The sequence below is a fragment of the Heterodontus francisci genome, chromosome 5 (genome assembly GCF_036365525.1).
Source record: "Heterodontus francisci isolate sHetFra1 chromosome 5, sHetFra1.hap1, whole genome shotgun sequence".
Taxonomy (NCBI): domain Eukaryota; kingdom Metazoa; phylum Chordata; class Chondrichthyes; order Heterodontiformes; family Heterodontidae; genus Heterodontus; species Heterodontus francisci.
The window spans coordinates 195,872,292-195,892,698 of record NC_090375.1 but is presented as its reverse complement, the minus strand read 5'-3'; the positions used below and the strand labels follow the sequence as shown (position 1 = coordinate 195,892,698).

The 20,407-nt window shown below is 40.6% G+C and overlaps 1 protein-coding gene across 1 annotated transcript in view; it reads right to left on the bottom strand.

The window, feature by feature from the left end:
- Positions 1–13,935: 13,935 nt before the first annotated feature.
- Positions 13,936–20,407, bottom strand: part of LOC137370228 (eukaryotic translation initiation factor 3 subunit E) — a 145,158-nt gene continuing 138,686 nt past the window's right edge. The window contains exon 13 of the mRNA XM_068032587.1: positions 13,936–14,144. Within this exon, the coding sequence (XP_067888688.1) occupies positions 14,106–14,144 (39 nt within the window). The 3' untranslated portion in view covers positions 13,936–14,105. The remainder of the gene's footprint in view (positions 14,145–20,407) is intronic.

The window sequence follows — 20,407 nt, the reverse complement described above, 5'->3', positions numbered from 1 at the left end:
CGTCAACTTCAATGAAAGCAGTCGTCTCAAAGCTTGACCAGGTCTTCGCCTTGTTTGGAATCCCTCAAATGGTAAGAAGTGACAATGCACCCCATTCAACAGCGATGAGTTCAGTAAATTCACAAACTACCTAAGGTTCATTCAATGGAAAATCACACCCCATTGGCCAAGAGCTAATGGAGAAGCCGAGAGATTGATGCGAACCTTGGAAAAAGTGATATGTACAGCTACAGCTGGAAACAAGTCATGGAGACAAGAGCTATATCACTTTCTTCATAATTACAGAGTGACTCCTCATTCAAATACTGGAAAACCTCCAACTACACTCATCTTCGCACATTCTATGCACACACATCTACCTGAGCTACCCTGCGGAGTTAATGACCAATAGGTACACGAACACGATCGAGAACAGAAGGATTGAGTACATGCAGAGCAAAACATAAAACTTAGACCTACACCACTAAAACCAGGAGATAAAGTACTTGTGAAATGAGATGGTCATATTGGAAAACAAACAACTCCTTATGACATCCAACCATTTGTTTTGACCAACACAAAAGGATCAATGATCACTGCCAGCGTGATTCACAAATCATCACAAGAAACACATCATTCTTCAAAGCACTGAAAACATCTCTCGTAAGCATTGAATCCGATTCCAACATCGACAACTCAGATGAAGAACATGAGTCAAATGAGACTACATCTGATGTCAAATGATATCCTAGTCATGAGAGAAAACGCCCCCCATACGTAAGTGACTAGGTTACAAAATGAACTATTAATGTTTGTTATTGTTCACATATTTTGGAAACAAACTATTGAAACATATTATATCTCATTTACTAAGAAGGGGTGAGATGTAGTGTTGCAGTGTTTTGAAATTGCATTGCGCATAGTGCACACTTGGGTCTGCTGTAGAACACACATGCTAGCAAAGGGAAAGTGAAAGTAAAACAGAATAATAAAGAAGACTTCATTATGTTCAACAGCTTACTGCTTCTGTCTCAGTTCTTACTAAACCTCACTCCAGTCCCGAGAGCATCAAATATGTCAGCCTGGATCATGTGCTCAAGTCTCTAGAGGGGGACTTGACCCAACAATTTCTACCTCAGAGGCAAGACAGCTACCCACTAAGCCACAGACGTGGCATAGATAAAGAAAAGAAGCATGGCAGCATCAAATTTCCAGGCAAGTCTTTGAAAAGTGGTGAAACAGAACTAACAGCAGCAAAAGCCTTCCTGTTATCAGAAAATTCCCTTTGGAGCCGATGAGATGAATAGCATAGATGCATTCAATTGGAAACTAGATTAACTCAAGAGGGAGAAAAGAATAAAAGGATGTGCTGATAGGGTGAGTTGAAGAGGGGTGGGAGGAGGCTTGTGTGGAGCATGAACACCAGTATCTACCTGTTGGGCCTGTTTCTGTGCTGTAAAATTCTATCTAAATCTATGCAAAAAACTGTGGGAAGTTTTGCTATTTTAGCAGCGTAATGCATATATTTGTTGCTGTGAGAATCTTGTTAAGTCTAAGAGGTTGAAACAGACTCGCATGAAAAAGGTCAATCTAGACCATAACTGACAAACTAAGGAGCAACAGTAGAACCAACAAACATCTAAACTACTTGCAGAAATTATAATCTTTTCAAGTATTTAATTCAGCACTACCAATGTATACGCCTGCTATGTAAATGACACTGAATCTTATCATTGAAAGGTATTAAGATTGATGGCCAAGTATATGAAAACTTGCTCGTGACAGATTGTACATGTCCTTCTGATAATTATTGAGACTCATCTCATTAATTATTCACAGCATTTATTTTCAAAACTTGACTTGTTAGAATGCAGGAACATGTCCCTGTAATACAACAGTGGCTACGTTTCAAAATTACTTCATTGGTTGTAAAGTGCTTTGGAACATCCTGAGATGGTGAAAGATGCTGTAGAAATGCAAGTCCTTCTTTCATTGATGTAAATATAGACCAACAAATGGTGAAGTGTTTATAAAGCATACTTACTGGAGACTGGCAGAATGGACAGACACATGGCACAATGAAATTCAATGCAGAAAACTGTGTGAGGTGGCACATTTTGGTGGGAAGAATGAGGAGAGGCAATACAAGCTAAATGGGACAATTTAAAAGCGAGTGTAAGAACAGAGAGCCGCAGGGGTGTATCTGCACAAATCTCTGAAGTTGGCAGGACAGGAGTTAACAAAGGAGTTAATAAAGCATATGGGATTCTGTGCTTTATGTGGGCATCAAGTACAAAAGCCAGGAAGTTATGCCAAACCTATACTAGATCGGCCCCAGCTAGAGTATAGCGTCCAATTCTGAACACCTCGCTTTAGGAAGAACGTGAAGGCTTCTTCTAGAGATTTACTAGAATGGGTTCCAAGGATGAGGGATTACAGTTACATGGATAGATTGGAGAAGCAGCAATTGTTCTCCTTAGAACAGAGCAGGCTAAGAGGAAATTTGATAGAGATGTTCAAAATCACGATGGGTTTAGACAGAGTAAATAAAAATAAACTGTTTCCAATAGATGAAGTGTTGATAACTATAGATTTAAGGTGATTATCAAAAGAACCTAAGAGACATGAGGAAAAAACCTTTTTATGCAATGAGTGATTAGGATCTGGAATGCACTTCCTGATAGGGTGGTGGAAACAGATTCAATAGTGGCCTTCAAAAAAGAATTGGATAAATATTTGAAGGGAAAAAAATTGTATGGATATGGGGACAGAGTGGGGGAGTGAGACAAACTGATTGCTCTTTCAAAGGGCTAGCACAGACTCAGTGGCTGACAGGCCTCCTTCTGTGCTGTACTATTCCGTGATTTTATAAGCATGGATAGCTATAAGATTTCATACGAGAATTTATTGCTCCTTAGAGCAGGGTGAACTGACAATTAAGTGAGTTTTAGTGGATTCAGAATATCAGGTTGATATAAACATCTTACTTTAAAGTGAAATAAATTATTCATTATCCCTATCTGCTGTATCAATGATTCCATTACCTATTTGTAAAGCCATTACAGTATAGCATGACATCTTTGGGAAGGAGCTTAGTAAGATACAAACTTGTGCCAAAATAAATTCTCTTTCATTTTTCACTTACGGTTGAATGTAACCAGATTTTTCAAAATTATAAGCCCAATTTTGTTGCTCTTTAGCAGTTCCATAGCTTGACTGTGTTATTGATATTTCTCAGCGTTCAATTTATTAAAATAATATTCAAGTTTGTTCAACAGGCTGAAGGGAAAGTGGTGAATAGAATGTGGTTAATGTCATCTTAATAAGGATTACATACAAAGCTGTCAAGATTTATCTTGACAGTTAAAAGATTGATGGGATTTAGATTATTAATAGATGATCCAGAAATATGAAAAGTATTTGAGAATAATTACAATGGTCAAGTCCTTGATGTAAATACACAAGATAATACAAGGCTTCTTTTGATGAAAAACAGCCTGTTTAATGCTATGGGTGCACCATTACTCACAGGTACAAACCTTTCCCCTGATTTGGGGGATCATAATTCAGCTGTTATGTGAAGAGGTAAATGATTTGATTCAGGGAAGAGCAGAGAGGTCAGTTAATCCTATTCCGTACCATGAGGTTTATGCTGTGCCTGTTACTGTATTTCTAAAGTACTCTGTTTTCCTTGGCCTCCCACACTATGACAGAATTCCAAGATCAAGTCAAATAAGTATCAGCGACAGATGCCTACCTAAAACTTACCCTTGTTACTATATTTTGATTCAATCGCGAGTTGTACATCCTTTGAGAGATTAATATTAAACTGCCTCACCCACAAGGGGGAAAAATGATGCATAAAAGGTCAGTTCTCCCTAAGGCTTAGGCATTTATCAGTCATGCATCAGAATTGAGTAATGTTCAAGACCTGAGAAAAAAAATTTTCAAACAGGTTCACTCCTTTTTACTGGTGAAAATATTCATGTCAATTCTTTTTTAAGAGATGCACATTTGGGGTATTTCTTAAAGTGACATTACTGGAGTATAAAAAAAACTACACATAAGGCCAATCGTACATGCACCATAGAATTCCACCCTGGATAATTGGGAAGAATAATGAATCGCAACTCACTTCATTTAAGTTTTTTTTACAAAATCTTTTTTTCCTCAGCCAAGTATTTTTATATCCTTTTGTTTCTGTTGGTGTCAAGTTGTACAACGCCTACTTGTATGGAATGGATTTATCACTATGACTAAGTGTCAGCCATGGCTCAGTGGGTAATATTCTCGCCTTAGAATCAGAAGGCTGTGGGTATGAATCCTGCTCCAGGACTTGTATACAGTAATCTAGACTGATATACCCAACAGCAATACTGAGCAAGTACTGCAGAGATCCTGTCATTTGGAGGAGACCTTAAACTGAGGCCCCATCTGCTCTCTCAGGTGGATGTAATGGCACTATTTCAAAGAAGAGCAGGGTCTTGGCCAAATTCTATCCCTCAATCTACATCACCAAAAAAAAATTATCTGCTCATTTATCGGGTTGCTGCTGCTCCATTTCCTACATTACAACAGTGACACACTTCAAAATTACTTCATTGGCTGGGAAGTGCTTTGGGATGTCCAGATTTGAAGGTGCTGTGTAAATGCAAGTATTTTATGATTGACCTAAACCGCCTCACTCAACACAAGATTATACCAAAGAACCATTTAATTGGTGTAAAAAGGCCTTGGAGGGGGTGCAGTGCATGTTCACCAGAATTTTAGTGTGGGTTAAAGGGTTAACTAACAAGGCCAGGTTACATAATTTTGCCTTGTATTTCCTTAAATTTAGAACATAAGAACTTAAGAAATAGGAGCAGGAGTAGGCCATTTGGCCCCTCGAACTTGCTCCATCATTCAATAAGATCATGGCTGATCTTTCACTTCAACTCTGCTTCCCACACTATTCCTTTCATTCCCTTAATGTGCAAAAATCTATTGAACTCTGACTTTAATGTACTCAATAACTGTGTATCCCAGCCTCCCTGGGCAGATAATTCCAAAGATTCACAACACTTTGAGTGAAGAAATTTCTCCTCATCTCAGTCTTAAAAGGTGACCTCTTATTCTGAGACTATGACCCCTAGTTCTAGATTCCCAAGCCAGGGAAAACTTTCTTCCAGTATCTACCCTGTCAAGCCCCTTAAGAATTTTATATAATTCAATGAGATCACCTCCCATTCTTTTAAACTGCAGGGAATATAGGTGCATTTTCCTCAATCTCTCCTCATAGTACAACATTCTCACCCCAAGAATCAGTCTAGTCAACCTTCGTTGCACCCCCTCTCAGGCAAGGATATCCTTCCTTAAATAAGGAGACCAAAACTGTACACAATACACCAGGTGTGGCTTCACCAAGGCCCTGTATAATTGTGATAAGACTTCTTTACTCTTATACTCCAATTCCTTTGTAATGAAAGCTAACACACCATTTGTTTTCCTAATTGCTTGCTGTACGTGCATGTTACCATTCTGTGATTCATGCAGAAGGACACCCAAATCCCTTTGAATATCAACATTTCCCAATCTCACTATTTAAAAAATATTCTGCTTTTCTACTTTTCCTACCAAAGCAGTTAACTTCACACTTCACATTATATGCTATCTGCCATGCTCTTGCCCACTCACCCAACCTCTATATATCCTTCTGCAGCCTGTGTGTCCTCCTTACAGCTTACCTCCCCACCTAGCTTAGTATCATCACCAAACTTGGATACATTATACTCAGTCCCTTCATCTAAATCATTAATATAGTTTGTAATAAGAACATAAGAAATAGGAGCAGGAGTAGGCCATTCAGCCCCTCAAGCCTGCCCCACCATTCAATAAGATCATGGCTGATCTGTCCCAGGCCTCAACTCCTCTTTTGGGCCTGCTTCACCTAACCCTCGACTCCCCGAGATTTCAAAAATCTATCTGCCTCCTTCTTAAATACATTTAGTGACCTAGTCTCCACAACTCTCTTGAGGTAGAGAATTCCAGAGATTCACCACCCTCTGAGAGAAAAAATTCCTTTGCATCTCAGTTTTAAATGTGTGACCCCTTATTCTGTAACTATGTCCCCTAGTTCGAGATTCCCCACCAGTGGAAACATATTCTCAACATCTACCCTGTCAAGCCCCCTTAAAATCTTATATGTTTCCATAAGATCACCTCTCATTCTTCTAAACTTTAATTAATTTTGCCACATGAACATTGATTTTAAACTATTGTAGGTGAAGTAAGAACTTGCTTTAAAAAACAATTGGAGCCCCTGACTGGAAAGACATTTGCATAGTAACAGACAGTGTTGGGACAAGGGACCCAGTTCTTGTTTCCCCAATACACAGAAGAAGTGGCCAGACCAGTTTGGTTACATGACTAGCTGACTGTTGGAATTTTTTGAATTTGAACTTCCAACGGGGAATTTAAAATCAGAAGGCTATTTTCTCCTGGATTGAGAAGACCTCTGTCCAGTCTACTCTCATCTCGCTCTCACCAGCTTTGGAAACCATTGAAGACATATGAACCCCAAGAGAAAAAAGTCTCCTACAGTGAACAAAGTTTAAGAAGAATACTGGGCCCCAACGAAAAGCAAGATTACCTACAATCAAGGACCCTACAGCGAGCTCGAAGCTCAGTAAAAAAAAACCTCTTCAGAGATTGCCTCAAACCTCTCCATTTTATTTTTCTTCGCTTTTCTGTCTCTATTTGCATGAGCATATCGCGTGTGCATGCTAGCATGGGCATGGCGTGTATCTGTAGGCATTAACCGAATTAGAGTTTAAGTTTAAGGTTTAATAAATTTCACTTTTCTTCTTTAAACCATAGAAAACCTGGTGTGCTCATTTCTTTGCCTTCTAATTGGAAAGCTGTGAACAAGTATTCACAAAGGGGGAGCTCAAAACACAATGTGTTTAAAATTAAACCCTGTTACAAGAAGACCAGATGAAGACAGTAAAAGACCCCTAGACACTTTCTCATCTGGTCGTAACAGAAATTCGGGTGCTAGTGTCTGGAATTTTACCCACAGACAAACGTGTGAAATTGGAAGTAGGAAGTCAAATTGTTCCCAATCAAAAAGAGCAAATTTCAATACAGGTTTTCTTGTGGTTGTGTGTGATTGTATACTAACATGTCTATGACTGAAGCTAGTAGCTCTCCAAGCCAGGGTGAAGTAACTTGGGAGAAGTTAAAAGCACTGTCTATGGAGGAGTTGAGGAAAATGGCTGAGCTGTGTGGGATCACTGTACGTGACAAGGCTAGGAAATCTGAACTCCTAAGGCTAGTAGCCAACCATTTTCCCCTTGAATCTGAAGAAGCAGAAGCGGTGTTAGAAGTAGATACAGACAGGGTATTGTTAGCAAAGATACAATTGGAACAGAGGAACCTTGAATTAGAGGAAAGAGAAAAAAAGAGAGGCAGGAGAGGGAGAAAGAGAGAGACTTCCAAAAGGAACATGAAGAGAATGAAAGGCAGGAGAGAGAGAGAGAGTAAGAATATTCCAGAAAGAATCTGAAAAGAGAGAGCTGAAGCAGCTTGAGTTAACTAGGGGGTGACAGAGTAACCATAGTGAAAGCATGGCCAATATAAAGGAGCATAATTCAGGGCTGGGTACAAAATTGCTAAAACTCACTCAATTAATTCCAAATTTCAATGAGGAAGATGTGGAAGAATGTTTTGTGTCAACAGCCTGCTCCCTAACTGGTTCCTCAAAATGCTGATCAAAAGAACTATCTTGAATGCATTCCATGAACTCGTCCTCCATATTATTACGACAAATTTGGTTCGCCAAGTCAATATGAAGATTTAAGTCCACCATGATTATTGTATTACCCTTGTAACATGACCACTAAACTCCTGATTTATATTCTGCCTGACAATAAAACTAGTTTTAGCTCTACAAAACTACTTCCACAGTGTTTTCTGCCCCATGCTGTTTCTTAGCTCCACCTAAACTGATTGTATGTCTTGACTTTTCAAGTTAAGATCTTTCTTTCTACAGTCTTTATCCCATCCTTTATCAGGGCTACCTCCCCACCCTTTCACCACACCCTTTTCCATTTTGCCTATCTCTTCTAAAAGTCCAGTATCCTGGAAAATTTAGTTCCCAATCTCGATTACACTGCAATTACATCTCTAAAAAATCTATTAAAAATTAACACTACTATTTAAAGAATGAGGTACTGATGAGGAAATGGCATTGTCCTCACAGACCTGAGAGCAAGGAGTGGACAGTGGCTCACCGTGGTGCCACGGAGGTATTGGAAATAAATATTAAGGAGGACCCACGAAACTACAGTGGCTGTACATACCAGTATATGAAAGACCAAAGTTAGCATAAGACAGTAGTTTGACTGGCCAAAACGCCACAAAGATGTGGTGGAGTACTGCAGGAGTTGTCACATGTGCCAGGTTGAAACCCCAACCTATAGTGAAACTTGCACCTTTAAGTCCTTTACTGGTGTTAGGAGGACCTGCCAGCAGATGGTTGGCGAACTGTAAGGGACCCTCGCAGAGAACAAAAGGAGCCAGGCCGGCACAAGGCCTGCAAAAGTTTAGAAAGAGAAGGGGAAAAAGTGACCAAGAGGGCAGGTTAAAGGGCGTCTGGGAGAAATCCCAGATGAAAACCGCTACTGTCCGGTCAGCCACCCCTGAAAATTTTGAAAAGTTAGACCCCACATCCTCCTACATCAATGCAGACACTAGAAGCACCCCACCAGAGTTGCTAACAGCATTTACAGGAACCTGCAGAGACAAAGAAAGACCTCTAGCAGGCAGAGAAACTGTGAGGGTGATATCTCACCGAGTTGAAGTGTCACAGGGGAGTGCAGTAGAGTCTGCACAAATACCTGCAGGCAGGAGTGTCCCAGAGAACAAAAGGGAAATTAACAAAGAATCCTCCCCGACAGTCAGAGTAAAAGGGAACCACCCGTCCCCTGAAGTCAAAAGCCTATGCATGACTCAGCAAAGTAAAGAAAGAGATTTCACGATAGACCCGCCTACTACTAACTCTCCTGATAAAAAAAGTTACCTCAGCAGGAACAAAGATCCTAGGTAGTCATGGAAATGGGCAAACTGAAGAAAAACTCTCCCAAAGAACATGTTTACTGGGATGCTAAAAAGGGGACAATTAAAGCAGCACTGGCACCAGAGAGGCAATTGTAATAAGTTAGGATTTATGACTGAATGGAAATGATTGAGTAAAATGCATGGTTTTCTGTCTCTTATATTTTCTCTCAACCCTTTTAATGAAATGCACCTTTTCTCAAATTGCATTTCATTCCCCTGGGTGTGGAGGTGTCATGCAGGCCCCCACCTACCAAGAATGAGGCATATTAATTTCACCACAAGGACACTAAATTTCAAATCGTTACTGGGCAGAAGAGAAGGCCTGTTACAAGGGGTTGCCAAGCCCCTGGCTGGAAAGACATTTTTGCACATTAACAGACAGTGCTTGGAGACAAAGTTATCTTAACACTCCTGTGGTCTGTCTCTGGGCTGGTTTGCAGCAATGATCTGGAGATTAATCTTCAATTCTTGCAGACTCCAGGCCAACCCTGGAGGGCTGGCAACCCGAAGTGCATTCCAGATCATAACACACTGTAGAGAAATACTTTTCTCACCTCCCCTCTGGTTCTTTTGCCAATTATCTTAAATCTGCGTCTTCTGGTTACCAACCCTCCTGCCAGTGTAAGTTTCTCCTTATTTACTCTATCAAAATGGCTCAATTTTGAACACCTCCATTAAAACTCCCCTTAACCTTCCCTGCTCTAAGGAGAACAATCCCAGTTTCTCCACATGACAAATATTTCAACCCTGGCACCATTCTAGTAAATCTCCTCTACACCCTCTCCAAGGCCCTGACATCGTTCATAAAGTGTGGAATCCACAATTGGACCCAATACTTCAGCTGGGACCTAAAATGACACTCGCCATTTAATCATTTCATCCTCTACCTAATCCCTAATCCCATTTCCCCAGCTCTGTTCCTCCCTATAAGCTGCTAACCTTAAATCATAATAGGGAGAAACAAATATGTAGGCAAAATTCTGAGTGCAAAAAAACTATAGGGCAATAATAGTTGGTGATTTCAACTACTGTAATATCAACTGGGATACAAACAGTATGAATGGCACAAAATTCTTGAACTGCATTCAAGAGAACTGTTTTAGCCAGCACGTAACAAGCCCAAGAAGAAGGGGCGCAATTCTAGAGAGGTGATCTGGCGAAAGTGGACTGGATACAGCTACACGAAGGAAAATTTGCAGCAAACCAATGGGAGGCATTCAAAAGCGAGACACTACAGGCACAGTATAGACATATCCCCACAAAGATAAAGGGTGGTATGGCCAAAATTAGAGACCCCTGGTTATTGAGAAGCATACAGGGTAAGATAAAGCAGAAAAAGAAAGCCTATGACGGTCACAAAAATCTTAATACTTTAGAAAGCCTAGAAGAGTATAGAAAGTGCAGGGGTGAAGTAAAAAAGGAAATTAGGAAAGCAAAGAGAGGACATAAAAAAATTATTGGCAGGTAAAATCAAGGAAAACCCAAAGATGTTTTAACAGTACATTAAGAGCAAGAGGATAACTAAGAAAAGGGTAGGGCGTATCAGAGATGTACAAGGGAACTTATGCAGGAGGCAGAAGATGTGGGCAGGGTTCTTAATGAGATTTTTGTCTCTGTTTTCACAGAGAGGGATGATGCAGACATTGTAGTAAAAGAGTGTGAAATATTAGATACAATAAGGACAATGAGCATAAGTACTAGAGGGTCTGTCATCCTTGAAAGTGGATAAATCGCCAGGGTTGGATGGATTGTATCCCAGGTTGTTAAAGGAAGCCAGGGAGGAAGCAGCAGATGCGCTGAGGTTCATTTTCGAATCCTCACTAGATACAGGCGAATTACCAGAGGATTGGACATTAGGGTGTGAGGGATAGACCAAATAATTATAGGCTGACCTTGGTAGTGAGTAAATTATTAGAATCAATTCTGAGAGATAGGATAAACTGCCACTTAGAAAGACATTGATTAATCAGGGATAGTCAACATGGATTTGTTAAGGGAAAGTTGTGTCATACTAACTTGATTGAGTTTTTTGAGGAAATAACAAGGAGCATTGATGAGGGTAGTACAGTGGATGTGGTCGACATGGATTTTAGTAAGGCATTTGACAAGGTCACACATGGCAGACTAGTCAGCAAAATGAAAGCCCATGGGATACAGGGGAATGTGGCGAGTTGGATCCAAAATTGGCTTAGAGACAGGAAACAAAGGGTCGTGGTCGACGGATGTTTTTGTGAATGTAAAGCAATTTCCAGTGGCATTCCACAGAACTCAGTGTTGGGTTCCTTGCTGTTTGTGAAATATAGTAATGATTGGAACTTAAATGTGGGAGGCATGATTGGGAAATTTGCAGATGACACAAAAATTGGTCGTGTAGTTGAATGGTGAAGAGGCTAGCTGTAGACTCTAGAACGATATCAATGATTTGGTTGAGTGGGCACAAAAGTGGCAAATGGAATTCAATCTGGAGAAGTGTGAGATAATGCATTTGGGGAGGACAAACAAAGCAAGGGAATACACGATAAACAGGAGGATATTGAGAGGGGTACAGAAAGTGAGACTCCTTGGAGTGCATGGCCACAGGTCCCTGATGGTGGTAGGACAGGTAAAGTGAAGGCGGCATATGGAATGCTTTCCTTTATTGGCTGAGGTATAGAATACAAAAGCAGGGAAATAATGCTGGAACTGTATAAAATGCTGGTTAGGCCACACCTGGAGTACTGTGTACAGTTCTGGTCACCACATTACAGGAAGGACATAATTGCTCTGGAGAGAGTACAGAGGACAGTTACAAGAATGTTACCAGGACTTGAAAACTGCAGCTATATGGAAAGATTGGATAGGCTAGAGTTGTTTTCCTTAGAATATAGGAGGCTGAGGGGTGACTTAATTGAGGTGTACAGAATTATGAGGAGCCTAGATAGAGCAGACAGGAAGGACCTGTTTCCCCTAGCAGAGAGGTTTATACCTCAACTCATTGAAAAGGTACCTAGACATACACCTGAAGTGCTGCAAGGCAACGGACCAGGTGCTGGAAGGTGGCATTAGAGTGGGAGGCTGGTTTTTTAAGCCGGTACAGACACAATGGGCTGAATGGCCTACTTCTGTGCCATAACTTTTCTATGTTTCCGCATAGTAACCAGACGACACAGATTTAAGATAATTGGCAAAAGAGCCAGAGGGAAGAGGAGGAGAATTTTTTCTTTTGTGATCTGGAATGCATTGCCTAAAAGGGCAGTGGAAGCAGATTCAATCGTAACTTTCAAAAGGGAATTGGATAAACATTTGAAGGGGAAAAAAAATGTTGCAGGGCTATGGGGAACAAGCAGGGAGAATGGGACTAATTGGATAGCTCTTTCAAAGAGCCAGCACTGGCATGATGGGCCAAAAGGCCTCCTTCTGTGCTGCACCATTCTAATAAAATAAAATTGGTGTGGATATTTTGATGCCAATGAAATCTTAAGCATCAAAGGGACAAAAGAAATTCTTGTGCCACTGTCATTTCTGCTGCGTAGCCAGGTCATGTTTTGTTGATTTTGGAATATTTCAAAATGACAGCGACATCAGAGAAAGTGGCAGAGCCAATAAATTCAAGCTGAATTTAGTAAAGTGATTAACCACTTAAAGAATTCTCTTCACAAGGTTAGGCACAGCAAGCTGCCAGGATAGTTCCTTTATGACTCTGCTTCTATGAGCATTTTTTTTTTATTCGATCATGAGATGTGTATTGCCCATCCCTAACATCCCTTGAGAAGGTTGTGGTAAGCCGCCTTCTTGAACTGCTGCAGTTCATGTGGGGTAGGTACAACCACAGTGTTAGGAAGGGAGTTCCAGGATTTTGACCCAGCGACAGTAAAGGTCATCAGTAGTCACAATTTACAACAGAAGCATTAAAGAAAATGAACAAGAACTTGCATTTCTATAGCACTTTTTTGACCTCAGGATGTCCCGAAGCACTTTACAGTCAATGACGTAATTTTGAAGTGGTGGTACTGTTGTAATTTAGAAAACTCAGCAGCCAATTTGCAAACAGAAACCTCCCACAAACAGCAATGAGATAATGACCAGCTCATCTGTTTTAGTGATGCTGATGGATAAATGTTGCCAAGATACCAGGGAGAACTCCCCCGTTCTTCAAAGTATTGCCATGGGATCTTTTACCTTCACCTGAGAAGGCAGACAGGGTCTCCGTTTAACGACTCCTCCGAAAGAGGGCAAGTCCGACAGTGCAGCACTCCCTCAGTACTGCACTGGGAGTGTCAGCCTGGATTTTGTGCTGAAGTCTGTGGAGTGGGACTTTCTGACTCACAGGCGAGAGTGCTACCCACTGAGCCACACTGAAACAAAAAAGAAGTGGCAGAGGATAATTACTTTTATGATAATAGCTAGGAGTATGTCGAAGCCAGTCAGGCATGTAGACTCATGAGTGTACCAGCAGACTTGTACAGCAGTGATGTGAGCATTTGATTGTTGAATGGCGAACTGTGCCTTGTATGGAAAGCACCAGATATCAGCTGTTGTGTTTACATTACTCACTGAAACCATGCACTTCAGTTATGGATTTTGAGATCACCTGAATTGCTGGGTTGCTTTTGCCCCTTAATTGCTGCCTAAAGTTATATTTTAAGTGCAGCGCATCATATAGTTTTCACACACATACTCTTGATGCAGACACATTTTACCAACTTGTGATAAAGGCAAGATGCAATGCATCAGCATTTGCAATCAGCTTCTCATTGCAGATCACTCACTTCATACAACAGACTGGTTTCCCTTGAAATCCTAATAAACTACAAAAACAAGTGCCATTGAGCAATAACAGATTGGCAGAACTATAAATACTTAAATAAAAAAATCAAAAGATTGTAATGTTTCAAAGTTGATATTTTATTTGATCCACCAATATGGACTCCAAAATGTGACAATGATGTCCATGCATTTAAAAAATGAATTGTAACAAAGACGAACATCATGTGTTCGGACGAACCAGGACTCATCTGATCTTCAATCTGTACACGTTCCTGTAATTCTCTTCAATAAAAGCCAGAGTCTGTAGTGGTCCAGTTGGGAGCCTGCAAAACAAGTGAAATCAAATCCATTAGAAAAAACACAGGAGGTTTATTTAGCGCTCGCTAAGCATTGGTGTCTTTATTAACAAAGTATTTAGAGTTAAGACCTTGTCTGTAATACTTCCAGACTCCAACTGTAGTTTACTGAATAAGGAAATCTGTGCTCTAATTAATGCTGAGCAGCCATTACGCTGTCTGTTTAGAATACTGTCTCGGAGTTCCAAAAAGCAGATGCCTATAAACATCTAAATTACTGAGCATCTGAAGTGTGAAGCATCATCATTTCAGGTGCAATTAGCTGATCTCCGTCACACTGCTTCTGTTGGTCTCCTAAAATGGGAAGAGCCCCAAAGAGTATCGTGCCCCACCTCAACAAAAATATTTGTGTACCCCCCCCCACCCATGGGGAAAACATTTTGCTAAAATTTTACACATAATACGACAAAGCAGATACAAGATATTCTGATCAAAATGGAGAATGAAACAAAACTCCTGTCCTTGTAATGTTCAAATTTAGACGATAAATATCTTCACAACACTGGAAACCATGATTCCGTGGACCAGGCAGATAGTGATGCTCCTGAACTAAAGATAAATAATTTTAAGTCGGGCAAAGTTTCTTGTGCAAGGAAGCCAGTCAGCCATTTGGAGTGACCTTGTCCATCAACTGAAACACTTTAGGCAACGACACTTGGCAGTTTGTAACTGTTCCTGAAGTTGCAATTCTAGAAGTCCAAGATCAGAGAGCTGGCTGCTGCCATTTAGTCCTTTAAAGCTCCTTTCGTAGCCTTGGCTATGGACTTGAAGTCAAGGGAAATCTGGGTAGACCAGTCTGCAACCCAGAACTGGAGTGAAAAACTGCTTGAAGTAGAAATACTGGACAACAGAAATCCCAAGTACACACAATTTACTCCAACAAAATATCTATAATGGCATGGGTGCTGTGTACAAATAATGGTTTTGTAAAATTAAAAAGGGAAAAATTTCAGCTGAAATATTACAGACTTGTAGAGTACACATTTATAAGAAGTTGGTCTGGAAATGCATTCCGTAGACTACATAAACCTGCAGATTTTGGTTCCACAGCTTATTACTACTAGGAGACAAGGTAAAAGGTAGCTAACATTCCTGGTCATATAGGGACTGAGCTCCAGAACAGGAAAAATTCCCCAGTTCTCCTTTATTGGCCAGTGAGACACCTGAAAGTGTCTCAAAAGTGGCCTGGCCTTCAAATTCCCCCTCTTGGTAAAGAATGCCCAAAGCTTCATCTGATGGTACAGCAGCATTTAAGGGGACTCATACGGAGAGAAAGTAAGTGGGACATTTTATTTAATCATTCCAAGATGGGATTACACCAACAATGTCACTCCACTACTTTCAACCTCCAACATGGATAGAAATTCAATCTGAATCAACCAGAAATGAAATAAGTGTAAAATCTTTCAAAATAGAATTACCACTTACAACAGAAATATTTAACTAAATGTAATACACAATATTCCCAACTTCTTAACAAAAGTATGCCATTCTAGCTTCAATGTTCAGTTCTGGGTTGTAAGGAAATTTTTATGGCACTATTTTCATCCTGGTTAAAGCCAGTACTTTACAACAGAACGCCATAAACAATCCCAAGCTTTCCACTACCCTCAGTCAATATTGTTCTGATCAGTGAGAGTCACACATTACATTAATTAAAATAATACCTCACAACATCAGGACAAGCTTGATCTGTCAAGCCAAGGAAAATCGCTCAATTCAGGAAAATTTACAATATACAGAAAGGTCTTTGCACTTTGTCAAAGGTTACGAACACTGCTCAGCTAACCAGCTGTTGTAGGACTGATGTAACAATCAAGTGCAAAATTACTACCATATGCCTTCAGTGGTCTTTCAGATGTGTTTAGTTCTAACTTGTTAATAACTGTCACCGTCTTGAAACTAAAAATACACTAGGTATGGAGTTTATAAACACGCATGAGAAAACAGGTCCACCCTTCCAAACCCACCATTGATCGTGTAACAACCAAATAAGTTTCAATTTGCACAATTATAAAATGGGAGTTCAACAAATTTTAATAGCCCTTCAAGCCTTTATTCATCATTAACAATCCTTGTAGAGATCAATTACATGAAATTATAGAAATAGGGGACCCATCCAAACAGTCCGTGCCTCCATTTATGTTCCACAGAAGCCTCTTCCCACCCCTCTTCATTTTACCCCATCAACATATCCTTCTATTCTTTTCTCCCTCATATGCTTAACTAGCTTTTCTTTAAATGCATCTATACTATGCACCTCAACCATTCCATGTGGTAGCGAATTCCACATTCTCACCACTCTCTGGGTAAAGAGGTTTCTCCCGAATTCCCTATTTGATTTCTTGGTGACTATCTTATATTGATGGCCTCTATTTTGCTCCCCCACATGTGGAAACATTCTCTCGGTGTCCTCTCTATCAGAAACTTTCATAATTTTATAGTCCTCTATTAGGTCACACCTCAGCCTTCTCCTTTCATGAGGAGAGATCCAGTCTGTTCAATCTTTCCTGATAATTATAACCTTGTAGTTTGGGTAAATCTTTTTTGCACTCTCTAGTGCCTCTACAATCCTTTTTATAATATAGTGACCAGAATTGTACACATTATTCCAAGTGAGAGTGAAACTGACTTCTTTCCGGGACTTAAAGTAAGCTCACGATTGTCTCATTGTTTTTGGCGGTAGACTTCCCATATTTTCTTCCTCACTCCATTTCATTTTATGTTTTATCCACGCTCCACTGAACTTTATTACTCTCTCCTAACTTTACTCAGTGTCTAGTTTCACTCAAACAGCTTCTGTCTGTTCATTCTTGATTTGGCATTCTCTCTCTTATTCTCCCTCTCTCTGCCCAGTGTGACCTACATTCTAGTTTGCCACTCTGCTAAATTCTTCCACATTCACCTTTTTCTGCTTCTCCTTTGATATTAGAGCTTCATTTCCAGGGTGGGTATTTACACATATCCCATTAGCACTCTCTCTGGACTCATGCCTTGTCTTTCACTCCAACTATTTAGCACTCCATTTGCATTCTGTTCTATGACATCCCTGTCATTTAATCTCTTCCCCCCTCCATCCTATCACAGTCCTTCCTTCTTATTCTTCTTCCCTCTGCCTCCCCTTTCACTTGCTTAAAGACTGTTAACATTTCTAACTTCTGCCGGTTCTGATGAAGGATCACAGACTTAAAATACCAACTCTGTTTCTCTCTAAACAGATGCTGCCAGACCCGCTGAGTATTTCCAGCACTTTCTGTTCCCATTACATTTATTTTGAGTACCACTCAAAAAAAATATACTTGGGTACCTAGCAGTAAGACAGATATGAACAATCCAGGATCCTGCCGAGACTGTGATCCTGTTTTGTTAGGGTGAAATCCATTGTTGGCAGGCTGTAGAAGAGCCGCATTCCATTTCACCCTATGCTCCAGGGTAAAGGACAGGCTGAAGATCTGCTTAAAAGCTGCTCATCTCCAACGTCTTCAGTTCTGATGAAAGGTTATCGACCTGAAACATTAACTCTTTTCCTCTCTCGAAAGATGGTGCCCAACCTGCTGAGTATTTCTAGCATTTTCTGGTTTCATTTCAGATTTCCAGCATCTGCAGTATTTTGCTCCTTTCTTTTAAAAAAAAGGGCAGAGAAACAATAGGCCAGTTCAGGAAAAAAAAATTCCCTTCAAATTCTCGGTGATCATGCAAGCTCCAATATCCCACAGCTAGCTAGCAAGTGGAAGCTTTGTAACTGAAGATTGTGTCAAGCTGCCTTTTAAAGGAATGTTAGCGATTCCATTCTCATCACATGTTTCTATAAATCTATTCCAAATCTATTTCAGAGAGCCCTGGTTCTGCAAAGAGAAACATGTCCCATCAGCTAACTTATCTCTTGGCTTCAGGATTTTGTAGGTGTACTCCCAACCATTCCTATCCATCTCAAACAATCTATTCAAACTAGCAGAGTCCAATCCCTTCATTGAAAAAAAAATCATCTCCTCTCAAAGCCTGCAATATTCCAAAGTAAGTAGCCCCAAAATTTAAGCTAATTTCCAAAAAAGCCAGGGAAGGTTGGGGTGGAGGATAGAGAGTTGTGATGACGTGGAATGCGCAGTCTGAAAGCTGGTGGAAGCTGATGACAATAAATTTCAAGAGCATTGGATATATATGTGAAAAACATTTGCAAGGTCAAGGGAAAGAGTAGGGGAATAGATAGCTCTTTCAAAGAGCTGGCACAGGCACAATGGGCCAAATGGCCTCTTCTTGTGCTTAAGATTTTATAGAGTTCCAGAACATAAACTGCCCCCCACCCACCTAGAGGCTCAGGGGATGAACAGAAATAAGTTGGCGAGGATTTTGTTTGTTTCCTCATCAGTATTTATGCTTTGGGAAACTGACCAACATTAGAATTCCCCTTGAGATGAAAGACAAAGGGGGGGAGGGCAGTGACGTTAAGCAGGACGTTCTTGTTTCTTGGCAGTACTCGAAATCTAGAAATGCCCTTATTAAACCGAAGTGATGCATGAAATCCATCTTTTAAACAGTGATAGAAAAAGCTTCCTTGGTGCTAAAAATGCAGTAATTCAAGAGCAAGGTGACTTTTTTTTATAAGCCAACACATCTGGCACAATTGCACAAATTGAAAGGTGCGCTAGAAAACAGATTGCTTGAGATTATGTGCTGTAAAATTAAACAGGTTATGGATTTGAATTGGCAGCATTACATTCTAATCCATGTTGAGAATCATCTATTAGAAGCTTACACCACAAGTTTAGGTCCCTTAGAACCAGAATACTAAGTTAACATGCGATAGTCTCAAGATAGTTCCTTGATTTACACCAATACCCACAGGCAAGCACGGGAATACATTGGCCAGCTGATTTGAAAAGGCCACTTTCAATTGCAGATGGTGGTATAAGTTTTTAAAAAAAACTTTTATCCATTCACGGAATGCGGGTGTCGCTGGCAAGGTCAGCATTTATTGCCCACCCCGAGCTGCCTTCGGGAAGGTGTTGAGCTGCCTTCTTGAATCACCGCCATGTGTGGTGAAGGTGCTCTCTCAGTGTTGTTAGGGACGGAGTTCTTTTATCAACGCTAGGTCAAAATCCTGGAATGGCAGATATAGTTCAAAGTCAGGATGGTGTGCAACTTGGAGGTGGTGCTTGAAATGGCTCGTGCAAGAAGAAAGCCAGAGATAAGAAAAGTAGGCTATTCCCACATAGGCTCAGCAGCAGAATGTTTATCTTTCCCACATCTTTAATATTCAGAGGTTCCTTAGGGATAATTCTTGGACATCACCTCTATGAACACATGGCATCTTCAGATATCAAGGTATATGATAACTGAAGTAGTAAGTGCCATGATCTATGCATGGGGGTGGGGGGGGTGAATTGAGATATGTAGGGCTCTATTTACTCTTTGATAAAGTTGCTAAGTTCAGTCCTAGCAAGACAAATGGTTAGTTCAATTGCAAGTAGCTGCTTCCTTAAGAACCAAAATCTCGGACTGGTCGAAGCAGCACTCGGTCAAGACTGACACACTGAAATGAGCCTTTTGTAATGCATCGCCATCACTGAACTGCTGAAATAGCAGCTGCAACAGGTAAGCTGCCTCTGATCAAAAGGACAGGTAACCTGTTTTCATCTTTGTGTAACTCAGCGCCATTACAAAAATGAGAAAAGAAAGAACTTGCATTTCCAAAGCACCTTTCCCGACCCCCTCAGGATGTCCCAAAGTGCTTCACAGCCAATAAAGTACTTCTGAAGTGTAGTCATTGCTACAGTAAGATGGCATCTGAAAGAAGCATGTTGTATAGCTAACCCGCACATTCTTCCTCCTCCTTCCACCATCTTTGTCAGCCAAGAGTTAAGGAACCAAGGCAGGTAGATGGAGTTAAGATACAGATCAGCCATGGTCTGAGTGAACGGCGGAACAGGCTTGAAGGGATGAATAGCCTCCTCCTGTTCCTATGTTCTGAGAAAGTCACCTGCCTGCACTATAGATTTCCCCACCAGCTTCAACAAAACCAACTTTCTATATAGGGAAACCATCCCCATAACCTTGTCTACCACTACTCCACACTAACCTAGCAGGTCAACTGTGCCACACAATTTTTTTTCTGCAACAACCGGCCACAGCAGGAAACTTCAATCAGCCTTTTGACAACGGAATTATTTGGGAAAGGATTGCGGGCAGCGGCTATAACAGCAATATTGACGAAAAAGTATTTTAGCCTTGGA